The sequence below is a fragment of the Mustela erminea genome, chromosome 8 (assembly GCF_009829155.1).
Source record: "Mustela erminea isolate mMusErm1 chromosome 8, mMusErm1.Pri, whole genome shotgun sequence".
Taxonomy (NCBI): Eukaryota; Metazoa; Chordata; class Mammalia; order Carnivora; family Mustelidae; genus Mustela; species Mustela erminea.
In genome coordinates, this window is record NC_045621.1 from 72,663,310 (window position 1) to 72,682,390 (window position 19,081).

The following is a 19,081-nucleotide window of genomic DNA, read 5'->3' on the forward strand; positions in this document are numbered from 1 at the left end:
AAGTAGTTCATTCTTCTTCCCTTGTAAATGAACGAAACTGATTTGTTACCTAGACATGAGGTTAAATACTTTTGTAAAACATAATTCTGAGTCAATAAGTTTATCTTCCACGTTCAAAATGATTTTAGGGTTAAAGGTTTGGAAGCTGGTGTGTAGATTTATATTTGCTTGTTCGGTTGTACATGGTGTCATAATTTGCTCAGCAATGACACACAACTATGCATCTTCCCACTCTCGGAGACAGATGGGTTTAGATAAATACACATACGCACAGATACAAGGTCACATGGAGAAAGTTGTGTTATTCCTGGTAACAGCTCTGTGGGCAAGGCAGTCATAATACAGTCTGACCTGATAGGAGGGGCTTTTTTGGGACACACTGGCTTTGTTGGTGCCTCTTTCAAGAAAAGAATGTGGGAGTGTGTGCTGCATGATCTCCTCTCCTAGAAAAAAATAAGTACTTTCAGGGAAGGTTGGGAAGATTTTTTTTCCCCTCCTTGCCTGGCAACTGGCTGGGAAACTTTGCCTTGGAGCGCCATCTAGAGGAAAATTCAGCATATGTGCACTTTCTTGGCTTTGTGACTCAGGCAGAACAAATGCAGTGGTTGGTTGGTGTATTTTTTTTTTTTTTTAATATTAAGAGAAATTTTGTTCCTAACTCAATACATGGCAATAGAATATGAGATAACTGGAATGGAAATATAATCACTAATGATAACAGAATAGTGAAAGCCCCTACTAGTCTTCAGGAAAGTCTGAAATGTTAATGCCCATTCACAGAAGTGAGGTTATCATTTTGCCATAAGCTGAGGTCTTATTCCAGAAATTAGAACTGATGAGTCAATTAAATTCATTTTTTCTTCACTGACCAAGTAATCTTTTCTCACATCTGTAATTATTTTCTTAGTTAAAAAATTCTCTTTAACCAGGCTGCCCATGGTCACGTCGAAGAGACTGCTTGTGAGGGACAAAAGTTGACGTTTTCAACTTATTGTAACCCTTAGTCAAGTTCAGCAAAATTTAATGGGCAGGAAATAATATCTTTTCCAGATGTCGCTTCTCAATTCAATGGGAGGGAGAAAAAAATATAACATTCACCAGTGTATTCTTTTTAAAGCCAGGGTGGGAACTTTAGTAGAGAATTCTCCCATTTTTTAGCTAGCATTAATACAAAAACAAAACCCGAGCCTTCTCACAGAGGGCTACTCTTCAAGGTTGCTGAGTATACTTGCAATAGTAACTACTCCCTTGAAGGATTCTGGCAGTATGAATACCCCCGTTGTCATAACAGAGTTTGAGAGTTCTGCTTTCTTCCAGTTCCTGAAAAGGATCAACATCATCTGTATTTTGGAAACATATGCTGAAGAAAACTGGGTATGTGTTTCCTTTTACTCCTAAGTGTCCTCCCTGACCCCGCTGCTCTTGCTAACTTCCCCCACCCCAACTATTTGAAGGCTGGCTTGTCGTCGAAGTTTGTCTTTCACATCTCTAACTTATAACAGCAAAGCCATTCCTTCTTCCCTTTGTCGAACAAGGCTCCTGCTGACTTATTTTTGGCAATTCACCATAAATCCATAGGTTCTCCAAAATAACAGGTTAACAATTTCTTCATTGAATGTCTTCTGTGAGCCAGACGCATAAACTCTGCACACAGGAAATGATTCCTTGTCTACTGAGATCTGATATGGAAAAGCAAGATGAAAGCGGTTTTATTTTGTTTTGTTTTTAAGCAACATTGGCACTTGAGCAATTAAGGCTAATAGTTCAAAGCATCTTCCTCCCTCATTTGCCTGGCCAACTGCTTTCATGGGGTATGTTCCAGAAGGACAGGGTCAGTCCAGTTTTTCCAGGTCAGTCTGCTTGCTCCTTTAGCAGTTGAAGATCCAAAACGGAAGTCCTCCAGTGTAAAAGTGAAGACCTTTTTGTCCCACCTTCTCATGCTAAATGCACATTGGAGTTCAAGTTAATCTAACACACATCTGTTGAAAACCCACCAAGTATATGAGGGCATGGAAAGTGCTGGCAAGACCCAGGAAATAACTGTTGGACAAGCAAATGAATGTTGTTGAAAGAATAAGAAATGATCTCTTGGGCCTCAAGCTGTTGACTCTATAGCAAAATAAGTGATCTGTGACTTAAGGCACACAGTAGAAAGAAAGACGTGTTGTACCAGACACAGTGCAGAGATAGAAGTAATTACTGATGCTTAGGGATATAGGGGAAGACTCTGTGGAAAAACTGGCATAGATCAGTGCCTTCAAGGATGAGTAAAATTTTCATAGGAAGAAAATGGGACAGAGCATTTCATAAGGAAGGAGCAGAACAGTATTTGTTCATTTGACCAAAGAAAAATGTATATCATTTGGAGTTCCCTATTCTGGGCTTAAATTTTAGTGTGGGTACAAAGCTGTAAGGTACTTAGGTTTATGTTACAATAATCTAAAACTTGTGTTTTCTTCTATTTTGTATGGTAAATATGTTGATACATGCAAATATAGGTACATATATGTGTTTATATACATATGTGTATGTGTATAAAACCAAGAGGCCAGAGAAGTCAAAATATTTAAGCTAGAAAACATTTTATTTGATTACAGTTTAACCGTGGAAGTGGAAGTAAGGCCAAAATACGCCTTATTCCTTGGTTTCAATCTTTGCCACAAACATTTGCTTTTAGTTTAAATTTCAAGGCTTACCTCTGGCTAGTGGCTCTAACCATCTCCAAAAACCAGATTGCCACTTTCCTTGGGTGACAGCCCGTAGAACAGAAGTTTTAGGCCTGGTGTGCCCCAAAGCCCTAACAGCTTTTGCTCCCACTACTTCTTTCCCTTGGCCTCCCAGGGCATCTCACAGATTATCATTCTTTCAGGATTTCCACGTTCTGATGGGTAATGTTCACATGGCCCGACTATGGCTTTTCACCAGCTGACAGTTTTATCCAAGGATCCCTTTGTTCTGTTAGTCAGTCCCCTATCCATTGCAGAAAGATTACTTTGAAAATCCAAGCACTTCTTAGGTAAAAGGAACCAGTTTCCCAAGATGAAGCATAGAAAAGAGGCTCACGCAATCATGCCAAGACTACACCTGTTTCAGGGTGTCAGTGATTTTACTCCTTTAAAGCCCAGAAAGTGTTGTGAAATATATATTCCCATAACCAGGGCAGTAAGTTCCAGTGTAAAACAAGTCATGTGGCAATTTGTCAGAGAAACGGAAATGCAGAGGAGAAGGCCTACAGGTCCATACACATGACAGATGCCCTTCCACCGCCACCGAGCACACTTACGGTCAGCATCGCAAACATCAGCTGGCACACGTTGAAGGCGTGTCTCCAGTTGTGGTAGAGAACCATTCGATAATTTTTCCTCACAGTCAATAACCACCTGCACAGCGTCTGAAATGGGAAGGGAAAGGTGGAATCAGGCGCTTGGATGTGTCCCCAGCAGATTGTTATCAAAACAGTGCGTTACATCTGAGTGATCTTCACCACCCAAGAGTCCTTCCACAAACCTCCCAGGTTCCTCACGCTAATCCCAGAAGGGGTGCAGGCTGAGTGATGTCATCCTCTAGTCGCGTTTGGGAAACATGGCTACCGTGTTGACCCAGACAGATCACCCTGTCAGAACATCTTACCTCATAGTCAATTTTAAATTTCTGAACCATCCCCAGCTCCATGAACATCCGGAGAGCGGCTGTGATCATGGCGTCAACATCAAGAGAGAAGTCATCAAAATGGATGTCATTGATGGCAAGTTCTGACACCAGAGGGACGTTGGCTGCCTACAGAACAGAGGCCATAAGTCAAGCCAAGTTCACCAGCTTTTCCAAACCCCTCATCTTGCTCTCCTTTCCTGCTTATCAGACATGCCGCATAAATCAGACCTGACCTGCACTTACACTCCAAGACAGCTAAACTCTGAGCTGGAAATGTCTTTTGTTTCCCAACTGCAAATGCCCCAAGCAAATGAAGGCGGGGGCGGGGTGGGGGGGGCGGCAGGAGGAAGCTAATCTGAAGAAAAAATATACACAGTGGATCTCATCTGCAGAATTTAGAATACAAAGCTGTCTCGTTTACTGAAAACTGTAGTCATACAATATATTCTGATGCATATTACAGAGCACTAAACACAAGAAACATCTGGGCAGCCAGCAGCTGTGAATTTTAATTGCTGCTATTCAGAGGAGGACATGGGAATACACCTCTTTGCGTGTTTCTTGTATTCTTATATCCTTGTTTTTTTGTATCCTTATTTCCTTGTTTCTTGTATCCTTATATCCTATAGCTCGGCACATGCACTTTGTTGCACATGTGTTCTGTATATTCAGAAGGATGGGAAGGATCAGACACAGCAGCTCTGGCAAAAATGTTTTCTTATTAGAATAGAGATGTTTGGAGGATCAGCACCAGCATATGTTTCACCGAAAGAGGAAATGTACAATACCGTCTAGTTTCATTCTATAGAAACATCAAAACATAACTGCAATACTGGTCATACATATTCAGGATTTTCAAAACACTCATGTTAGGCAGCTGTCCATCAGTCCCTCCCTCCCACCCCCCAAGTTTAAAGGGAAGAAAAAAAACTTGGGGGAACCATTTTCATGCTGATTTCCTTGGGTTCACCATATCCTTTGGACCACTCTTGATAAGGGAATAATTTCTACTTTTCAGGTTATCAGGGACATTCTGGGTTCATATTTCTAGTCTATTCACTGGGTGTAGATTACTCTCAAGGAGTTATCTTCACCCTGAGACTATTTTGGCTGAGCAATGAAATCCAGCGCAGGTCACTCCAAGCACCTTCTAGAAACCATATAATCAATCTTCCTTCCCAACTCCATGTTCCTCAGTAAGAGTTTACATCTCTAGGTTAAAATCCGAACACTGTTTAATCCCCACAACACAGAAGAACACAATGAAAAAATATATAAATACAGCAGTATGAACTATATGCACACAGTTTTACGATAGGTATCTGGAACTTCTTCTCCTTGTGTAGCTGAAACTCTGTACCCAATGGACAACTCCCCATTCTCCTCTCCGCTCTCCACTCCAGCCCTTGGCAACCACCATTCTCCTGTTTCTATCAGTTTGGTTACTTCAGATACCTCATGTCAGTGGAATCATGTAGTATTTGCCTTTCTGTGACTGGCTTATTTCACCTAGCATAATGTCTTTAAGGTTCATTTATGTTGTACTGTATGACAATATTGTCTTCTTTTTTAAAGCTGAATAATATCCCATTGCACAAGTATGCAGCTGACCCTTGAACAACATGGGTTTGGGCTGCGTGGGTCCATTTATATGTGGCTTTTTTTTTTTTTTCAATAAATATGGCACAGTACTGTAAATGTATTTTCTCTTTCATCATATAATTTTCTTAATGTTTAATGTTCTCTAGCTTACTTTACTGTAAGAATCAGTACCTTGTACTTACAATATACAAAATATGTGTTAATTGACTGTTTATGTTATTGGTAAGGCTTCTGATCAATATCAGGCTACTAGCGGTTACGTTTTCAGTGAGTCAAAATTCTACACTGATTTTTGACACCCCTAATCCTCATGCTGTTCAAGGGTCAACTGTAATATTTTCTTTATCCATTCATCCGCTGATGGTTTAGTTTCTGTCTTAATCAGCTTATCTGTCAAGCCATCACTTTTATATACTACAGGGTTGAGAGTGTTAGAGGTTTTCCTTAGCTGTATGGTCATGTTGGATTTTTAGCTTCTGTTTACAAGCTAGGCTCTATAGCTCCCGTTATAACAAGCTTCTCTAGCCTTCTCTGGAGGGGGGAATCTAACTGACCTGTTTCCTTGGGAAAGCCACCAAGCCTGGGTATCTTTAGGGCTTTGCTGTTTACTCAGATTCCCCAGAGAAGAATCTTGGGGATAGAGCCTGACTGGGAAGGGGGTGAGGGCGGAGCCTCAGGATGGGTTTCTAGCTTTTCATTCAGCCGTCTGCAGCCTGTGGGCCTACCTCAGAGCTCTGTGCTGGTGTCTCTCTAACCCAAAGAGCAGCTCTTGAACACTCTTAAGCTACACACGACCCCCGTTATTTAGGAAGTGGAGCCGTGAAACAATGGATCTGGAGATGTCACTGTTTCTTAGATTCCATGGTTCTACCTTCATCTTCACTGATAATTCTGGAGCTCTCTGGGAGGGGTTCTGTGGTATAAATGTGTTTGCCTCTCAGCTTTTCCCATTGCTGGCTTATTTTGGCTTTCTTGGGTTTGCTAAATTACTTAATATTTATCCGTCTCTTTTCTAAATTTTGTTATTGTTAAGTCCTCTCCCAATTTCTTGTTTTTGAGAACTTATTCCTTAAAAAAAAAAAAAAAAATTTCTTCATGGTTTTTTAGTGGGGCCTGTGGAAGGCACAAAAGAAAATGAGTCTGTTCCCTCTACCATGGTTATCCAAAAATCGCTGATTATCCAAAAATCCAAAATAAACATAATTTATTAAATGATGCCTTAAATGATCAGCTTGGAGAACTCAGAGGTAAGTTGGCCTTTGATATTTAGTCTCTCTGTTTCTACGTGCATGGGCCTGGTAGCAACCGTGCACTCCCCTTTCTCTTATTCTGTTTCCTGTGTGTTCACCTGTGTCCATCCTGATCTTGCCTTTTAGACTGTAACAATCTCAGAGGCGAATGTGATGTTTCTTACTCTCTACTTCCACCACACGTTTCAAGGGCTTTCTCCATACTGAGAATATCTATGCTCATGGTAATTTGTTCAAGTTCAAACCCAGATCCAACTGGAATACCACTTCCTAGGAAGGTAGGAGCCCTGTCCTGAAATACACAAGTATTTCTGCTCTCAGGTGAGGAGTCTGGTCCTGAGCCGGCAGAGGAAGTCCAAGCCCCTCCCAACTGGTTGCCGAGTTGCTTACATGGCATTGAAGGCCATGCTGCTCTCCAGGTGGCCCCTGTCTTGTGGATTATTAATAGTGTAGTCTCTGATGTCATTATAAATCCTCTACCCTTCAAAGGCACTAAATTCACTTAATTATCTTAAAAATTAAAGAATATAGGCATTTTTTCATTATGAAATGTTAATGGAAAGGAAATAAGAACATTAGGTTGAAAAATGTAGGGTGACCTCTGGTTCACCAAGACCCATACTTATTGACCTTGTCTTTTTTCCCCTAACAGGTTGATTGATCCACAGTTAAATCATACCAGTCTATAGATCACCCCGAGCCCTGTCGTAAACCCTTGCTGGCACTTGTAGATGCAGAGAAAGTCTCTAGCCTTTCAGAAATGGCCAGTTTCAGCTATTTTGAGAAGTAGAGATAGTTTTCATCCACATTCCTGGGTGTAAGAGCAGTTTCTGGAGGAAATTATGAAGAATTAAGAGTAGTGTGTGTCCTGACGAGGTATGCACAGAGATCTTGTCTGCAAAAGATTTGAAGAGTTTCCTGTTGCCAAATTTCCTTGTTATAGAAACACAAGCTCCACATATCTTCTGATAAGCAGAGAACGGGACCACATCTTCCAAACCTATAATTACTCTAGACATAGGATATTAACAAAACAAATCAAAGTCAATTTCTCTAAGTGTCAGTCTTCAACTTTTAAATATTTATAAGGTACCATATCCCTAAATCAAAGAGGAGTGCTACAATCCAAAATAACTACTGAATTAATAGCCAGGAAATAACATTTGGATAAAAGAACCATTTATTTTATTGCAGCAATAAATGAAAACATAGAATTATGAGTCCTGGAGCTAATTTGAATAATGTTCAAGAAGTAGGACTCTAGCTGGCTGGGAGTACCTGATATCCTTTGACCATTCCTCTTCTTTGTTTGGGTCTTAATAGTTAAGTGGTTATCAAAGGGAGTCATAAAACTGCCTCCTCTAAAACTGAGAAGGTAGCTTTACAAAGAGGCCATAAAATGTTAAAATACAATCCTGGATCCCCTGACACATGAATATTACATTTTGTGATGTTCAGAAAATGGGAAGAAACAACAAAGTGGGTGAGGTTCTGGGGCAAGCATTTCAAAGGCAAAATGACTTTTGCCAATCCAGCCCACTCACTCACGGACCCCTTTGGACAAGAGCAGAAGCTGGGGGCTTTACGATCCTGTCTTCAGGAAGACAGGAGACTGGGCTGGAGGAATGTGGAAGCGACTGCAAAGTTCTTTATTTCACTGCACATTTATAGCTCTTACCAAACACCAGGCACTGTTCTAGCATCTTATGCATATTAACTCATTTGCTTCTCACAAGGACCGGAAGAGGTAGGGAATATTTTTAATCCCATGTTACAGACGAGGCAACTGGCCTAGATGATAGGCAGCCTATTTAGATTTGCACAGCGGGGACTGGCAGAGGCAGATTTGAACCTATGGCATCTGGTTCTAGAGACTGGTTCCTAATCACTACGCTGCCTCTAAAAATGGGCTGATGCCAAGCCAAGGGGTTCCCCGATCCCTGTTTCATTCTAACTAACTTGGGTGCACCAGGGGTGGTGGTTGGGACTTAGATCCAGATAATTATTGATCCATTTTTCTTGGTGAGCAGCCTGGAACCATTGGAGAGGACAGTATTTTGGTCTTTTATGGGTTTGTCTGGGAAGACTCTAAGTTCACAACTGCCTTTAGAATAGACCCAGTCGTTAGCATTGTTTGGATTAGAGGGAACAAGGAATCAGCTCAATACTCCCAAGTCCATCCTGAAAAAAATTACCTCTCCTCTGAGGGAGCGGAAGTTGACTTCCAGCAAACGGCATTAGCTTCCGATGGGAAAGCGGAGCGCACATGGGGCTGGTAACTACCCTTGGCCAGGCAACAGTAAGGGAAGCAGCAGGCAGCGGAGGTGCTGTGTGGAGAACACGAAGCTGAGGGATCCTCTGTCAGAAACCTGGGAAGTTTCTTTAGACCTTTGGGACACAGTTGAGAAGTGCCTAAAACACATGCGTGCACTGAGACTTTACAGGGATGCACAGCACTAGAAGGAGCTAGTAGTTTAGGTGGTATGCAGTTACATTTCCAGGGGCGAAGGGTGACATTTAACAAATTTCCTCTTGCTCAGGAAAAGAGGAAATGATTTCTTATTAGTTGCAGTATAATGTTGCTTTCCTAAATCAACTTTCACACAGGAAAGTTGGGCTGTTTGGGAGCCCATGCCATGTGAAACGTGTGGGGAAAGATACAGAACTCAAAGGAGAGAGCACATCCGAGTTCCAGCCTCGAGCTGCTCAGCGGACGGAGGAGGTGCTGACCACCCAGCCTGTGTGTAGACGACACCCATCATGCTCGTCTACAAAACACCACCAGAAGCCACAAAGAGCTGGGGGGCCAGCTGGTGGCCTGTGTGGCAGTCCTGTGAAGATCTGAGTCGTGTTCCTGGGGCCAGACAAACAATAATGAGATGATCACACACTGCAGCTCACAGGCTCAATTGATATGTGGAAACAGTAACATTCAGAACATAAGAGAGAATATAAATGTCTCAGAATTCTCAAGAAATATTTAATTATAAGGTCTTATCCTATCTCAGGTTAAAATATAACCACAGTATATTTTAACATGTTTTTATGTTAAAACATGGACTTTACGCCTTTAACTCAGTCTACACTGTTTTTATCATGTAACTCCCTCTTTGAAAACCTCTAAGTGTTCAATGTGGCCTGCGCTGAATGAAATAAAATTCCTTAGCTTGCCCATCCACGTTACCATCTTTCAGTCGTCTGTGCAAGCATCAGGCTGGGCATTTCATTATCCTTATTCTCTCTCTCCCTCTGTTTCAGACGATTCTACCTCCCGCCTCCCACCCCGCCCCCATGTGGGTTTACTTCTTCTTTACCTTGTTCCAGTTGAAATTCAAACGTTATCTTCTTTACAAGTTCATTTCCATTCATGTATTCCTATCTCATCCTACAGTGATGTTGTCCTTCTCTGCAGTTACAGAAATCACTGTAATATTTACAGTCACTTTATACTCTAGGGTTTTCACGTGTGCGCATTAGAGCAGGCAGTAGGACCCTGATCAGATATGCCCATTGGTTTGAAAGTGATTATTTGTGATTGGGGGGGAGGGTCCCGTAGCTTTCTTCTGACTCCTTCTGGTTTAACATGTGTTCTGTAGCCAACGAACTCACCAGGTGACCCTCCTGTACATGCTGAGGGCTATTCCTCCCGGAATCTTGGTATACATGAATACTTAAGCTTCACCTAAATAGTGGCAACCCTTCCCATTATACAGCTAACCAAGTCCAAGGGCATTTTATGTATTTGTCTTTTTTAAGTGTGTAAAAGCAAGGAAGATTTGTAGTCAATAATCACTATAACAAAAAAGAGAGGAAAGTTTAAAGAAATATGAACTCTTAGGGACAGTATGTTCCTTTTCTTACTAACCTTTAGTTATTCTCAGTTACTGCTTCATTCACTTTGGTTTTTTTTGGGCTTGAGTATACATATTACTTTGAATCTCTTAATAGGAGACTGGAACATTTATTATCTCTTGACATGCGATTTTCAGAAATTTCACCGGAAGTTAAAAATCTTCTGGCCTTTCTTTTATTTCTGTTTGAGCTGTTCCAGCTAAACAATCTCAGCTTGATGTGTTTCCTATTGATCTCAGGAACCACCTTTGTTATCTTTCACGCACTAACTTAAGCCTCAGGAGGCACGATTCCCACAGAGTTTTCTTATCATGGTGAGAACAAAAAGTAAAAGAAACATCAGAGTGAGTGTTCCCTTTGGGAACAGAGAAACTTTCTTCTGTGTGATGTGTTTTTAACACTGCCTCTTTCATATTTCTAATGCGCCCTCCTTATTTATGTTTATCAGCAAAACAGTCTCCACAGCAGCACTGAAAATTTCAATACTGCCTTTCCACAGAAACTGGTCCTTTTTAAAGAGATTTTATTTTTTCTAGCATATAACATTTAAGATAAAATAAAAAAGTAATTCGATATAGTTTTTTTAAAGGTATCAAGCATTACTTCTTAAACACATGCAGATATCCCAGGTCAGTTGATGCAGTATTTGTTTATATGCTTCCGTGTTTTCTGTAGTTTCTTTATGAAAGAAGATCGTTTAAGAGTACAAGATTAATCTGTCTTGCGTTGAGTACATTACAGTGGTCTTAAAGGCAGTGGGTAAGGTGAAAGAGAATCAGCACTAAGAGATGATGATGTGTTGAATCTTTAATTTAAAATCAAGCCAACGTCCCTGAGTGAGGTGAGTGCTGTGAAGTAATTTTTCTTTTTCTTTTTTTTTTAAAGTAATTTTTCTTTTAAAAAATGTTTCTGTTAAAGAAGTTTATTGCTTTCTTATTAAAGTTTAGTCAGTACGGTATATACAAGTGTTGTTTTGCTGTTACTGGTGATAGTGGTACACACATAACCTGGTTTGGTCCCAAAACTTTTTAATGTGGATTTCAAAAATCCATGCAATAACAAAGAGTAAGAGAGAATAAAAATAGCCCAGAAAGAGAAATCAAAGAGAAACTATGGAAAGGAATATAAATCATGATCATAAGTGAAGTTACTAGACAGAATGCATGCCTTGCGTCAAGACATTTGTAAGGACAGCCAGAAATTTGTCTGTAAGCTTCCTAGTAACCACTATGAAGAGAATCTGGTGTGTTAGATAATTTTCAGAGTTCGTAAGATTTTTTTAAAAAGACAGGGCTAAGGAAACCCACAGAGACACAGCTGTGCTATCTCTGAGTTTACAGAGATATGTCTCTTGTTGTATTTAGGGAAAATTTTCCCAAGCCACTAATTCTTGAAGTGTGGCTTCCAGACCAGCTCTGTCACCACCTAAGAACTTGTTAGAAATGCAAATTCTGAACTGGAAAACTCTATTTATGTTTAATGAGCCCTTTGATTCTGATGCTTGTTAATGTTTGACAGCCATTGTTGTGAAGACGATCCCTTCAAGCAGCACAGCAGTGAATTCCTCAGAGTTGGGGGTGGCTCTGGGTGATCTACGAATTTGGGGGATGGAAGGTAGAGTCTAAGGGGTTCCCCAGTGAAATGAGAAGCCACTGACTGATGAGACTTTGATATGCAATTCTTTGGACTATTTCTATGTTTGAAAATTTTCATAATAAAATCTGGGGGAAAATTATTCACTGCCAACAAGTGATAAAACATCAACCTAACACAATCCTCCAAGGAAAAGCTTTGGCTCCATAGGGATTTGTGCAGTGGTTTTTTTAAAAAGCGTGGTTTAAATTCTAATACTTGTTTTTTCTTGAAGCTATTTATTACATTTACCTTGCAGCTGCCTAGAACGCTCTTCACAACAGATGTGGGCTCCAAACCTACCCCCAACCCTACTTGCTAAGGGGCCCTGAGGTAAGCCTGGGACTGAGTGTGTTCCTGGACAACACAATAATAAAACTATGTTGTGCGGTTGCCGAGAGGAGTAAATGAAGTAATGCCCACTCAGGGTCAGGGTCCAGCATGGTGCCTGAAAATTGGAAACAGTAACTGATAGTGATCGTATAATCATCGTTTTTGGTGGCACGTCATTGTATACCTGTTAGTAATTTTAATACTGATAGCCTCAAAGAAGGAGGAAGTGGACATAAGAAATTTCAGCGATTAGACCTTGAGGGACCAACTCTACCTACTCCCTTTGCTTACTGTTGCTGATTTATTACCAAGGATATTTTAAAGGATAAAAATGAAGAACCAGACAAAGATATATATAGTGTAAGGTCTGGAAAGGTCTGTCCCATGGATTTGGGGTGCACTACTGTCCTGGCATGTGAATGTGCTTACCAAATCAAGCTCCCCAATCCCCAAACTTTTGGGATTTTTATGGAGGCTTTATCACATTACTAATGATTCTTTTTTTTTTTTTAATTGTATTTTTAAGTGCACTCAATATAAGGCTCAAACTTATAACCCTGAGATCAAGAGTTGCATACTCCACTGACTGAGCCAGCCAGGGGCCCCTTCATAGTTAATAATTTTTTTTTGATTAACATATAATGTATTATTTGTTTCAGAGGTACAGGTCCGTGAGTCATCGGCCTTACACAATTCATGGCACTCCTCATAGCATATACCCTCCCCAGTGTCCGTAACCCAGCCACCCCATCCTCCCACCCCCCACCGCCCCCAGCAACCCTCAGTTTGTTGAACACACTTGTACTGGGTATCTAACCCGACAACAGGCGCTAGTGGTGCTGTGCTACCAATATATTTCTGGAATTAGTGTGGTCCCTGTGCTGGCGGTCTGTCAGGGGGCACAGTGGAGCCAACGGGTAGTGACAATACAGTGCCAGAAGTGCTGTGACGAGGGTCGGGGGGGCACGGCTGGAAATAGCGCTAGTTCAGTGTCCCTGCCTTCATTCTTTTTTTTTTAAAGATTTTGTTTATTTATTTGACAGACAGAGATCACAGTTAGGCAGAGAGGCAGGCAGAGAGAGAAGGGGGAAGCAGGCTCCCGGGTGAGCAGAGAGCTCGATGTGGGGCTTCATGTGGGGCTCGATGTGGGGCTCAATGTGGGGCTCCATCCCAGGACCCTGGGAACATGACCTGAGCTGAAGGCAGAGGATTTAACCCACTGAGCCACCCAGGGGCCCCTCCCTGCCTTCATTCCAAATCATCATTAAATTCAGCTTTATAAAGCATATTGAGAATAATTTAAAATGTTAAAAATAGTTACTATGATGAAAAATTTTCTCAAGGTCATAAAGCTTGTATTGAATCCTATGGAAGGAGGCAGTCTCCATTCCCGGGATGCTCATTGTCTATGCAGGGAGAAAGAAGAGGAAACAGAGTGATCGGTGAAAAACTGGAAGCAGGAAGTCCAGAGGCAACAAGGGGAGGGAGCTTATAGGTGGTCAAGGAACACCGTGGAGGAGGGTTGCTGATGTGGGCATTGAAGGATGAACACAAGCTCCTCAGGAGCCTCAGTCCTCAGGAAACACTGACAGTTGCAGGCAGAGAACAGCATGGACGGAGGGGAGTTCCCAGCTCACCTGCAGAGAGCACAAAACCAGGAGGCACAGACCTCCAGGGCCGTTGATGACAACAGCTCGATTCAGGACTTGCTCTAATCGGCCCTAAGAGCCCGTGAGGCAGCAGCTCGGCCAGGCTCCCACCTGCGGTCCTGGAGCACAGCCTGAGAGCGTGCCTTGCCTGTAATTCCAGGCCTGAATTCCACTCACTGTCCTTGCCAGCCTGCTCTTTGTTGCTGGGCAGTCACCAGTCTCTGTCCTCTGTGGTCAGAGCTCTGAAAAGCCGACCTTCAAAGTTCTGGTCACAGTGTTTGTTGGGGCAGGTGATAGACTGCGGACTCTTCTTATGGAAAAACAATGTCCTTGTTTTTCCCTTTCTTCGCTGCACTCAGCAGCAAACCCTTTCCTTCCCTTTCTGGGAAAATATGAAGATCAAGCAGCCCTCTGAGTCCTCCAGAAAAAGAACTTGTTTTCAGATGAGTGGGGCTCTGAGTCCGTGGGCCATCTATTCTGAAAGAACTAAAGGAGCCCCTGGGCGAGAAGAGAGAATGTTGCCGTCTTGCCAGGGTGACGGAGTGGGGTAGGAAAGGAAAAAGAGGGTCTCTGGGAGCACAGCAGCTAATCCTGGGGCATCTGCCAAGGAAGCAGGTTGCATGCACCTAGACAAGGACTGCCCTGGAAGCATTGTTTGAGCTCCTGGGAACCACATGTAGTGGAATCAAGATTCACGCACGGATTGGCTTCCTTCGCTGAGTGGCTACCTTCCCCGGTTTGCACTCAGGGACTCACCGGCTACTTGTCCCATGGAGACTGATAAAGACTTAGCTCATCAGCGTCAACCCCTCATCTGCGGACCACTCAATGGGAGCGACACTTGTCTGGGCAACAACCACTCTGCTCAGTCCCCAAACACATAGTGTTGAAGGCCACCAGTAAAGTCAAGAAAGAGGGGTAGGATTCTAGGTACCTTGAGGAGTGCTTGTGGGGGCACTCTGCACACCTGAACTTGGGTGGGAAGCTGGGTGACGGCATCCTTGCATTATCAGTAATTTGCTATGTAACTATCTGTTAAAGGTCTGCTCCAGGAAGGTAGGGAATGTGTCTGTCTTGTTTACTCTTGTGTCCTAAGTGTCCAGTAGAGTTTCACAGGGCTGTGCCTCACACCTGGAAGAAACTCCCTGAACATTTATTGAGTGAAGGAATGAAGACCTGATAATCAAGGTGAAAGTTATTTTACTAGTACTCCCTAAGCCATGCCACCACATCATCTCATGGATTTGAACTTGTGGGAACTACTGCCGACTACCTCTGTGAATTCACCAAGTGTAGACACCCACATGTGCAGAAGTCCAAGATCAGGTGAAATAAGTGAATCATACAGCCTTCTAATTTTGAGTGATGTGTATACATCACCAGGGCTACTTGTAGTTGGAGACACACAGAGGGACCTCTGAGCCTGTGGCCCTGGTCTTCAGGTTCTAATCTGAGCTCATCAGCTGAGTGACTCTGAATGCCAAGAGAGCCTGTTTCAACTCTTCAAGAGGGAGATAAGTCCTTGCAGTGGATGCATGAGCATGATAAGGTGATCCTGTGAGGTTATCAGGAGCTTCTTCCCATGTCTTAGCTGTGGGAATATTTGCAGTATTGGGGGGATATTTGCAGTCAGCCAAGGTTGGGTTGATCGCATTAGACTTTAAAGTTGAGGGATGTGAGATATGAATGCCCTAAAGCAAGTGCTGCCTGTCCAGCCCAACAAACTGCTGCCTTTCCTCTCGGCCCTGCAGGGCCGCCATGCCCTCTATATCCTGCTTCTCTGACTCACTTGGTTGGACCTTAATAGCTTCCTGCTTACCTCAGCCTGAATTTGCTGCACTGTGAGTGCTGCTTGAGTCCTTGCTGGCCCTCTCTGCTGCAGTATTACCCAGGAGAAGGAAGACATAGCCACACATGCTTCTTCCACACTCTATGGTGCCTAGAAGCTTAGAGGACACATAACAGGGACTCTGTAATTGTGTGACAGGTGAGGATAAACTCTATACTCACTGGCAGTTTATTCAAGTCCCTAAGTCCACCTGATGAATTTCTCAAAGAGAAATAGGAAATTAAAGAATATTACAAAAGAGACTTATAGAAGATAACCTAGATCATCCTCTAGAAAATGACACAGATTCTATATCAAATAATATAGATCCAAACAACATTGTTCCCATTTAAAAGAAAAGGACATGTCAAATGTTAGCTTCTTATAGCTTAAATACCATCTACTCCAATGAGTAGCAACTCTATATGAGTTTTAGAACAATCTAGGCATCTTAGAAAATAAAACAGTGCACCCAATGCTGTTAACTTCTGCTGTTAGCCTTGTCATGCTGTAATTTTTTTTTTCAAAGGTTTGGAATTAGTGAGCAGGCTTAGATGTTAATTTCACGAACAGAAACTTGCAAGACTGTCGGAAATTCCCGACTCTTGGTAAGAATAATGCAAAGAAAAAAACTGCAACTTTATGTGCAAATACGATCTCAACGTGGGTTGAACAGATAATTGCCTACATGCCAGGATGGGGGTGGGGGGAGAGCAACAATTCCAGGTGAGCTCTCTCTCCTGACTGCCTGAAAGAGCACCGCCAAGTGGCGCTATTTCAAGAAGTGAGGCTGTCTGGGACATCAGCCCCTGGTGATGGGCCAGAGTTTAGAAAGCAGTGATAGGGACCAGGCGGGTTAGTCCTGCACTTTATTAACAAACCGCTAAAGATGAAGGAACATCATACTCTCTCGTTTCTGTACTTTGAAATTACAGGCTTATCAAAGAATTTCCACTAATAAGAATTCACAAAAACAAGGAAACACTAATGCTGAACCATAATGGCTAAGCATAGAGGACACCAAGGGGCATGGAGCCTGGAGACTGGTGAATGGTAGAGAAGGATAATTTTGGGAGATCAAAGAGGATTGGAAGCTCAACTTTCTTTCTTTACAGTTTTACAGTAGATGTCTATCTGCCCCTGTCTTGTGTATGCTGGATCCCATGTGTATGATGGGTCCCAATGCACTGTTGCAAAGTCCCACACCCCACCATGAGAACAGAATCACTGATGGGCAGAACTTGAACGATGGGATTAAAATTAGAAGCTAATGGCAAGAGGGAGCCCTGCTGGGGGTGAAGAGGATGATGTGAGTCAGTGACCAGGACAGGGCTTTGTTCACATTTTCTACTCCTGTTATGGGCCTGATCCCATGCTCTCTCTCCCCTTGTTTCGTACTCTGAATTCCATACTCTTCTTGGCCTGCTAGTTGGGTTAAGAGTACAATCTGTTGCCATGGACATATGTGGTTGACCACGCAATCATCACTTTCCAGTGAGCTGATCAGAGTACATGTTTCAACATTCATGTATTCAGTAGAAAGTATTTCCCGTTCTGTGCATCAAAAAGTATAGGGTGCCTGGGTGGCTCAGTCGGTTAAGTGTCTGCCTTCAGCTCGGTCGTGGTCCTGGGGTCCTGGGATTGAGCCCTGCATTGTCGGGCCCTGCTTGTGCTCTCTCTCTCAAAAAATAAAATCTTCTTAAAAAAAGTATAGTAACGCCTTGTTGTCACTTCCGACACTAAGCGTCTCTCTGCTCTTGCCTCACCATGTAGTTGGGGAACTTCTTGGAGAGAAATAGACTCAACTTTACACATGCTTTTCATGGTTCTTCTATGCAGCAAGATAAACAAGAATTTATATCCTTTTAGTTATAGATCCAGTAAATATTTGTATTGGTTTGTGCCATAAAAGCCCATAGAGCATTCTAAAAGAAGTTTCTAAAAGAAGTTTGGGGTGAGTAAAGCAATCACCTGCAGTAAAGAAGCAATCTGTCCCATGAGGAAAGTGGGGTGCTTTGCTGATTCCTCAGCCACAATTCTTGAATTGTGTCTTGAGTCATACTTGGCTTTATTCCCAGATGGACAGAGGTGCTCCTGAAAACGTTCACACATACCTCCATGCATATAATGTCATGCGCACGCATGTTCGTACGTGCATACATGCTTTATTTATTTTATTTTATTTTATATTTTTATCCCCAGAGGACACGCTTTATTTTTAATTTGCTTTTTGACTTCTATCAAATAGTTTATTTGTCTTTTGTGTCCTGCCTTTCTGTCAGACCATGGTCCCCACACTGATGATGAACATTTTCATTTTGCCCAATTGGGCTGTTGGTGGTGTGTGTTGCTATCTGACTCAAGCTAAATGTGCTGGGTAGGACAAAAATATTTTGGAAGTGGAATTATATTTGGAAACCCACACATAAGGATCAGTGAAAATATTAATAAATTTAACAACATTGATCATTTTCATTTAAGCAGTTGAGAACTCAACCATGTTTGAACAGGTGGGCAATTTTTATTAGTTCCTAATAGAATACGCATTAGGAGAATGTTTTTGTTTTTGTCTTTTATCACCATGATACACTTCTTGAGATGTACCATGTACCAAGTATCATGCAAAGGGTTTTATAGCATCTCATTGAATCCTCTAACAACCTGATGGGTAGTGTTCTATTATTAGGCCCAATTTAGCCCCATCTACCATTAATGAGGAAACTGAAGTTAAGAATGTAAATAACTTCCCCAAGGTCACGTAACTAGAAAACTGCTGGATTTCTGCCCCCTGCCCTCTCTGTGTGATCTTTACCCTACGCCGTCTTTGCAGTCATCTGAGCGCTGTCTTAGCTTACATTCACAGAGATGCTGCCTTTGCTTTATTCATGCCAGATGTTCTCGTCCACGCAGTACGTATGCATGTATTTATCTTTGTAAGTCTGTCTCTTATCATTTATAAGTTGCATAAGGAAAAGATTAAGATTCTCAAGTGCCAGCAATTATTACAGCCCAGTATTGCTTTCATGGATAGCACTGAGTAAATGGGGGTTGGCAGTCTGCTCAGTGCATACTGTCTGGGGCCAACTGTTATTTATGTCTTTGAATCTGAGTATCACCACTTAACTAGAGCTCTGGCCTTGGACCTCTACTTCCTCTTCTGAAAAAGGAGCGTAAAAATAACTCTCCTAGTCACTAAACAGGCTAAGTGAGCACCGTGCCAGGCTCTCGGTAGGCCCTCAGTAGATGGCAGTGTGTCAGTCGGCTAAGGGCGCCACAGCAAGTAC

The 19,081-nt window shown here is 42.3% G+C and overlaps 1 protein-coding gene across 1 annotated transcript in view; it reads right to left on the minus strand.

Moving 5' to 3' along the window:
• The window catches only part of PDE11A (phosphodiesterase 11A), a 387,189-nt gene that overhangs the window by 86,445 nt on the left and 281,663 nt on the right, over window positions 1-19,081 (minus strand). The window contains exons 11-12 of the mRNA XM_032356042.1: window positions 3,631-3,777; window positions 3,284-3,391 (exon numbers count right to left, since the gene is read on the minus strand). Coding sequence (XP_032211933.1) covers window positions 3,284-3,391; window positions 3,631-3,777 — 255 coding nt within the window. The remainder of the gene's footprint in view (window positions 1-3,283; window positions 3,392-3,630; window positions 3,778-19,081) is intronic.